The sequence below is a fragment of the Psammomys obesus genome, unplaced genomic scaffold, assembly GCF_907164565.1.
Source record: "Psammomys obesus unplaced genomic scaffold, mPsaObe1.curated_primary_1811, whole genome shotgun sequence".
Taxonomy (NCBI): domain Eukaryota; kingdom Metazoa; phylum Chordata; class Mammalia; order Rodentia; family Muridae; genus Psammomys; species Psammomys obesus.
Window position 1 is genome coordinate 19,063,679 of NW_026596039.1, and position 7,897 is coordinate 19,071,575.

Below are 7,897 nucleotides of genomic sequence, written 5' to 3' on the forward strand. Positions count from 1 at the left end.
GGTTGAGTTGAGTTAGCTGCTCTCCTTAGACTAATTTTATTTTGGGAGCCGTCTTCGGAGCCAGAGAGCACCTGCAAAAGAGCCAGCTAGGCGTGCCGGGTGGTGCTGCATGTCCTGCCACTAAAAATGTGAACACACGCTGTCAGGCCTTTGCTCTCAGGCAGAAGCCAAGTGTCGCACGCAAACCTGGCCCTTTGCTCTGCCTGCGCTGTCTAGTCGCGCCCTTGCAAAGCTTAGACTACTATTTCTCAAACCTCACCCCAATGCCCCGTGAGAGACTGGCCCTTTAAGAGCCTCACCCATGCTCCCCTCCCCCTGCTAGCGTGACAGCACTAGGACCCGCGCCCGGTTGTGACCTGGGTAGCTGGGTGGCTGCAAGGGCCTCCAGGCCTTCTCACGCAACTCAACTCCCGGGCACCTCGCCCCCAGCCAGGTGGGGCGGGGACAAGCAGACTGACCTCTGCCCCCGGAGGATGGAGCAGGCTCACACACGCTAGCCCCAGGAGCCTGCGTGCATGCCCTTTGGTGGCCCCTGACCCCCTCCCGCTGTCTCATGTGGATTCTCTCTCCAGCCTCTCCTACACCATCCGCAGCTAGCTCCGTAGCTGCCCGCAGCCTAACATCTCTAAGTTGCCTGCTTCAGTATGCAAAAACACTCCCGGGAGCCTAGAGGGAGCTACAGAGGGACCTGCCAGGCTTGTAGCTTGCCTAAGATGACCCTAGAGTGCGACCTGCAAGCTTGCCATCCACCCCCACCAATCTATGGGGAATAGAGTCAGTCCAATGGCGCCACTGGCCTTCCTGTCCGTGACCTCGGGGCTGGGGTCGCGGCGCTTCTCACGCGAGCTCAGACTTAGTAACCCAGGGAAGGAAAGTCACCACCCACTGCTCTCCCTCTACCAGCCTTTCCTGGCACCCATTGGCTTGTAATGCGCCACAGGATCTGATCTTACACACCCAATGTTGGGGGGGGGGAGGGGGCAAAATAGTGGAAAGGATGGTGGATGGGATTCCCCCAATACTTTTAAGGCTTCTCCAGAATTTTCCCTCAACCCCTCTCTCAGGATTCTATGCTGTCCATGGAGCGCCTTGAAAGTGGGGGTGACCCCAGCCTTCACTTTTTTATGTGCCCACACCTACATCAGGTGGGCTCATCCCCCTTCTGCCTAGAGCATACCCTAAGGCCGTCCCTCCCTCAGTCCCATCACTGGGCTCAGGGAAAGAGGCGTGGCCACACACACAGACTCCTATAAAGGTGGTATGCCTCCACCCTGATCCTGAAGGTGGTAGTTCCCTGGAGCCTTCCCTGATCCTCCAAGGGGGACCCCAAAGAGCACTCTTCAGTTCAGCACCTCCTCACAGCCAAGGTGAGTGCTGGGGGGGCTCCTGGCTTGCTCCTTCTTCCCAAGAAAAGGAACATTTTGGTGAGGAGGTACTGGATAGCTCCTCCAAAATAGGAGACTAAGAGTATTTTGTTGTTGTTGTTGTTGTTGTGTGTGTTTTGTTGGTTTTTGTTGTTGTGATCAGGCAAACTCTTTAAGGGAGAAACTGAGGCCAGAGGAATAAGAGGACTGTCTAGTAGTTAGTATCAGATCTTTAGATAGAAATGAGATACCCTTCCACTTTCAGATCAACTCTCACTGACCTCCCCGGGGGGCTTCCCTATTCCCGCACTTTCAGCCCCTTCCTCAGGACTGCCAATGGGAGAGAAAGCTCCTTTCTGGTCGGATAGGGTAGATAACAGAGATAACTGAGCTTTTCTAGCCATACTCTGTCTTATTTTAAAAATACCCCTACCCCAAAAGGTAGCATGTTAGAACTGAGAGTTCCTGGCCTGAGCAGGAGAGACTGCCCTCAGCAGGAGCCTCGCCACTACCTATTACCCAGGGATTCCCTATCCCACTGGCTGTCTCTTCCATCCTTGCTGGGACACCATCAGCTTGACAGACTGCTAGCTGCAGGGAACTGGAAACACCAGTTGCCTTTCCCTTGGCTCCTCTATCTTATAAAGACTAGAGGTCTTTAGGGACACCAGTTATGTTGAAGGAGGAGCCATGGCACACAGGCTGGCAGTATTCTTACCTCACTGAGCAAAATGAGTCTCTGGTGTGCTGCAATTCAGCTCCTCCAGGAAGCCCCTCTCACTTCAAGCTGGCTATAGTATTTGAGGTAGGAATTGTACATCTTCTTTTCTTATGTGGCTCAGATCTTTTCTTCCTAGGATCTGCATCCTCCAGATTGGACAATCTTTTTTGTTTGTTTGTTTTATTGATACAGGGTTTCTCCGTGTAGCCCTGGCTGTCCTGGAACTCACTCTGTAGACCAGGCTGGCCTCGAACTCAGAGATACACCTGCCTCTGCCTCCCAAGTGTTGCAATTAAAGGCGTGCGCCCACCTCCCTGCTGAACTGGGCAATCTTGTCTTACCCTCTCTCCTTGTTTCGTAATTGAAGCCTCAAAGTTAAAATGACTTGTCCAAGACTATCTGAACTGTTTTTCTTGGCAAAGTGACTCTCCTGACTGGGCAGAGCCTTAGAACAGTCTGTAAATTTGCACACCTTTTCTAGAACAAGCCTAAAGACAACCTTTCCTCTTAATTTTTGTTAAGTTCAAATCCATTCCTGGTTTTCCTAATTCCAGTTAGTGGTTTTCTTATAGCCCTAGCCTGATTCCTTTTAATTTTGCTTTCTTGTGACCAGCAAAAGAGTGGGGGAGGCCCAGCCTATTCATTCATGAGAATTGAGCACAACAGAAAGCTTGGCCTGGAACACTGTTGCTCAGAGCTACAGCTGCTCTCCCTCTGCTTTTAAAGTGTGGCTCAGCTGAGCTCAGGGAAGTAGGGCTGAGAGCTACGTGGCTTGGACATTGATTTTCCTATACCTTCTCCCATTCTTGTCCTCTGTTGGGGTTTTGTGGGGTTTTTTAGATCCTGAGGTGAACAGTAAAGAACTGCGAACTAAGATTCTTTGATTTCCAGAGGGAGACAGCTGCCAAAGCAGCTATGCATTCCCTGGGACTTTCCCTGAGAGCTCTGACTCCTGGCTCTGTCACTATGGCTGGGTGACTCTGGGCAAGTCAATGCCCCATTTGAAGGTTGATTTCCCTGCTGCTAGAGTATGAAACGAGGCCGGAGGAACAAATGATCTCTAATTTCCTGATAGGGTGGCTTTCCCAAGGTGGCGGGTAGGATCCAAGGAGAACTTTTTTGGGTGACGTGTTAGCTGTGCATTTATTGGAATGCATTAGGTAGAATGCAGTGGTAGTTACAAGAGGTTTTCTAGAAGTGGATCACATGGGTGTACCCAACATTTCCCAGATCTGTAAGTTTGAGAATGTTATGTATCCTCTCTGAATCTTACTGCAGCTTTCCTCAGAGGCTTATGGCTAAGACTGAATAAAAAATAACTGTGTGTGTGTGTGTGTGTGTGTGTGTGTGAGAGAGAGAGAGAGAGAGAGAGAGAGAGAGCATGTGTGTGTAGAATATGATCAAAATATATTGTATGAAAACAAAACCAAACTACACTGAGACTTCTCCAGAAGAACAACAGTCTACCTGACCTCAGCCTTTCTGTGTGTGGAGAAAAAAGAACTGTGGAATTTTGGGCACACAGTGGCAGCTCAGCAATCTCTGTCCTCCCTCTGTGCCCAGTGAAGATCTCCGGGTGGAAGACTTTTCCTTTGTCCAGCCAGCATGGTGACACATCAGCATATTTACCCCTCACCCTCAGTCTGATGATCTGCCTTTTCTTTCTGCTTGCCTCAGCTCTCAGCAGCCACCTAGATCATGCCTTCTGTGTTTGGACTCCCAGCCTTCATGTCCGCCACAGAGCTGCTCCTGACCGCTGTCATCTTCTGCATAGTATTCTGGGTGGTCAGAGTGTCAAGAACCCGGGTCCCCAAAGGTCTGAAGAGCCCACCCGGACCCTGGGGCTGGCCCTTCATTGGGAACATATTGACCCTGGGGAAGAACCCACACCTGTCACTGACAAAACTGAGCAAACAGTATGGGGATGTACTGCAGATCCGCATTGGCTCCACACCTGTGGTGGTGCTGAGCGGGCTCAACACCATCCGGCAGGCCCTGGTGCGGCAGGGAGATGACTTCAAGGGCCGGCCAGACCTCTACAGTTTTAATTTCATCAGTAATGGCCAGAGCATGACCTTCAATCCAGACTCTGGACCAGTGTGGGCTGCCCGTCGGCGCCTGGCCCAGAATGCCCTGAAGAGTTTCTCCATAGCCTCAGACCCGACGTCAGCATCTTCTTGTTACTTGGAGGAGCACGTGAGCAAGGAGGCTGACCGTCTAATCACCAAGTTTCAGAAGCTGATGGCAGAGGTTGGCCACTTTGATCCTTACAAATATTTGGTAGTGTCAGTGGCCAATGTCATCTGTGCCATGTGCTTTAGCCAACGTTATGACCATGACAACCAAGAGCTGCTGAGCATAATCAATCTGAGCAATGAGTTTGGGGAGGTCACTGGCTCTGGATACCCTGCTGACTTCATCCCTGTCCTTCGCTACCTGCCTAACTCCTCTCTGGATGTCTTCAAGGACTTGAATAAGAATTTCTACAGCTTCGTAAAGAAGTTAATCAAGGAGCATTACAGGACATTTGAGAAGGTAGAGGCTGGGAGAAGCAGGTGGTGGTAGGAAGCAGGCAGGGTCCAGGGCCAGAACATCACAGGCAAGCTTGGAGCCAGTAGCAGAGTGCGCTCCATCCTCAGCAGGCCAATAGAATTTTCTTGGCTGGTCCTTCTGTGCATCCATAAGACAAGAGCCACTGAATAGGAGGAGCCCTGGGCTAGTTCTTGCTGGACCAGGAAGAGTTAAAGAACCTGTGTCCTGGTCTCATGGTGGAAAAACAGGTAAAGAAAGCATTTAATTACTAATAGTGTCAGGCTCTATGCCTCCAGGGTCTCTTGAGTTGGGCCATCAGTTCTCTAAGGTTGGAAAGAGACTTGGAGAGGCAAAGCGAAACTGGGATAGCAGCTCAGGTCACCTCTTGAACATAGGTGTTGATGACAGTGAGGGGCCAGGCCTGGATGGAGAGGTAGGTCTGGATTTGGGCTATTTCTCACCTTGTGCTCCCTCATCTCCTAGGGCCACATCCGGGATGTCACAGACAGCCTCATTGAGCACTGTCAAGACAAGACGCTGGATGAGAATGCCAATGTGCAGCTGTCAGATGATAAGATCATCGCGATTGTTTTTGACCTCTTTGGAGCTGGTATGTGCACTTCAGTGTATCATGTCTTTGCTTAGGTGCCCCTACCTGCCACATGCCAACTTCTCCCTCTGTTCCCTCCTGTTCAGGGTTTGACACAGTCACAACTGCTATCTCTTGGAGCCTCATGTACCTGGTGACAAACCCTAGGGTACAGAGAAAAATTCAGGAGGAACTAGGTAGGTGGTGGCTCCTTTCCAAGGACTCTAAGTGGGAGACCCTGATAAAGTCTGGGCAATATCTTACTCCTTTGGCACCCCTGTATTCTATAGACACAGTGATTGGCAGGGATCGGCTGCCTCGGCTTTCTGACAGACCTCAGCTGCCCTATTTGGAGGCCTTCATCCTAGAGACCTTCCGACACTCATCCTTCGTCCCCTTCACCATCCCCCACAGGTCAGTCCATAGATCCATTGATATTTGATACTAGGCCTTAGTTTAGTATACAAAGCCCATTAGGATTCATAGGAAGGACATGGCATGGGAGTGGGGTGGTGGATTTTCCTATGGCCCTGATCCTGACTGAGCTTCCTCTTTCCCCAGCACCACAAGAGATACCAGTCTATGTGGTTTCTATATTCCCAAGGGGCGTTGTGTCTTTGTGAACCAGTGGCAGGTTAACCATGACCAGTAAGTTGACGGGGCAGTGGAAACTCCTGAGTGAGCTGGGTCCATCCTCTCCTGGGCTTCAGACCCTCTTGTCCCTTGGGAATTGACCTACTTGATGTTTATAAGCCCTTGATCAGGTATTTCAGCTGTCTCCCTCTACTTACAGGGAACTGTGGGGTGACCCAAACAAGTTCCGGCCTGAAAGGTTTCTCACCTCCAATGGCACTCTGGACAAGGTCCTGAGTGAGAAGATCATGCTCTTTGGTTTGGGTAAGCGGAAGTGCATTGGGGAGACCATTGGCCGGTGGGAGGTCTTTCTCTTCCTGGCGATCTTGTTGCAGCAAATAGAATTCCGCGTGTTACCAGGTGAGAAGGTGGATATGACTCCTATCTATGGACTGACTTTAAAGTATGCCCACTGTGAGCACTTCCAAGTGAAGATACGCTCTTCTGAGCCTCAGCATCTCTAAGCTCAGACTGCCCTGTATGTCACCAGACCGGCGGGCTGTTTCACTGATTTAACTCCAGCCAGAAGCACAGATTCTGGGGAATTGTGCCTGCCTCCTACTTTGGACTTGCTTTTCTGTATGCTCAAGACAGACCGGGCACAGCAGAGGCCCATAGGAACTTTGGAACCTTCCTATGTTCGGCAACAACTAGGAAGCCTTACAGTGTTAAGAGGTACATGGGCCTCAGAAAACCCCTGAAGAGCTCTCTGGATGCTCCAGGGACTGGCTGGTTTGAGAAAAACTTAAAGCAGGTCATGCCAGGATCTGTCTGGTTTCTTTGACAACTGGGAGCTGCCTAGAATAGAGGGAGAAGACAGCTCAAAATACTGGCACAGAGGTGTGATTGCTGTTAGTTAAGGCTAAGCAGCCTGCCTGCATGGGTTTATGACACTTCATGTGGGGCTCACCTTTGTTTGCCCTCCATAGGAACAGGGCAGGGTGCCCTGTTCTTGTAAAGCCTCTATTCTTGTTCAGGAAGAGCTGGGACTTGGTGTCTAGAAAGACCCAAGAACAGAGGGACCGAATCTCTGGGCAATAGGACCAGGTGTAGAAAAAAGGGACAACACTTTTGAGATAGTGTCTCTTATAGCCCAGGCTGCCTCTGAACTTGGTATGTAGCCAAGGATGGCCTTGGGCTCCTTATTTTGTTCTGCTGTCGCCACCCTACCAAGTGCCAGGACAGTCATGGGCCACTCTGCCAGCTCCTGGTCTCCTTCTTTATTGTATAAAATGTTCTACACAAAGAAACCCTGTCTCTCCTTGTGGGGTTCCTGTCCTCTCCAGAGCTTACCATTTCCCACTTCTTACATAAGATTCCATGTAGAGCAATAGAACCAGAAAATTTGAACACAGGGGTCTTCCCAGAGACTCATACTCCAACCAAGGACTATTCATGGAGATAACCTAGAACCCCTGCACAGATGTAGTCCAGGGCAGTTTAGTGTCCAAGTGGGTTCCATAGTAATGGGAAGAGGGACTGCCTCTGACATGAACTAATTGGCCTGCTCTTTGATCACCTCCCCCTGAGGGGGGAGCAGCCTTACCAGGCCACAGAAGATGACAATGCAGCCACTCCTGATGAGATCTGATAGACTAAGATCAGAAGGAAGGAGAGGAGGACCTCCCCTATCAGTGGACTTGGGAGGGGCATGCGTGAAGAAGGGGGAGGGAAGGTGGAATCGGGAGGGGAGAAGGGAGGGGATTATGGGGGGATACAAAGTGAATAAAGTGTAATTAATAAAAGTTAAAAAAAATCTGTAAAGAAAACCACTTTTGGCAGAGTAAACAGTATTACACCCCCCCAAAAAAAGAAACCCTGTCTCAAAAAACAAACAAAACCAAGTTTGTACATGAGACCTTTTAATTCTGTTGTGTATTTTGCTTATGCATTTGTATTAGTCATACCTTAAGAGCTTTAGATCAATATGTTTAATACAACCAAGAAAACTCTTAACTCAAGTATCCAGAAATACATAGGAGAAACCTACCTAAGCTAAATAAAAAGCTTACCTGGAAGTGCTACACGTGGAGAGGTTTTGAACCTCAAGTTAACCTA

At 49.9% G+C, this 7,897-nt stretch overlaps 1 protein-coding gene across 1 annotated transcript; it reads left to right on the top strand.

Annotated features, from left to right (window-relative positions):
- The first annotated feature begins 1,202 nt into the window (after positions 1–1,202).
- LOC129687820 (cytochrome P450 1A1) lies at positions 1,203–7,897 on the top strand. The gene is made up of 7 exons (XM_055622417.1): positions 1,203–1,367; positions 3,763–4,620; positions 5,101–5,227; positions 5,314–5,403; positions 5,497–5,620; positions 5,768–5,854; positions 6,000–7,897. Exons 2-7 carry the CDS (start codon positions 3,784–3,786, stop codon positions 6,301–6,303), a joined length of 1,569 nt encoding a protein of 522 aa, XP_055478392.1. The 5' UTR covers positions 1,203–1,367; positions 3,763–3,783; the 3' UTR covers positions 6,304–7,897.

Bases quoted from the DNA above. Each gene is read 5' to 3' on its own strand.
- LOC129687820 (XM_055622417.1), top strand. From the start codon at position 3,784: ATGCCTTCTGTGTTTGGACTCCCAGCCTTCATGTCCGCCACAGAGCTG. The intron at 5,404-5,496 runs GTAGGTGGTGGC...TGTATTCTATAG, and splicing joins AAAAATTCAGGAGGAACTAG to ACACAGTGATTGGCAGGGAT. The intron at 5,855-5,999 runs GTAAGTTGACGG...CTCTACTTACAG, and splicing joins TGGCAGGTTAACCATGACCA to GGAACTGTGGGGTGACCCAA.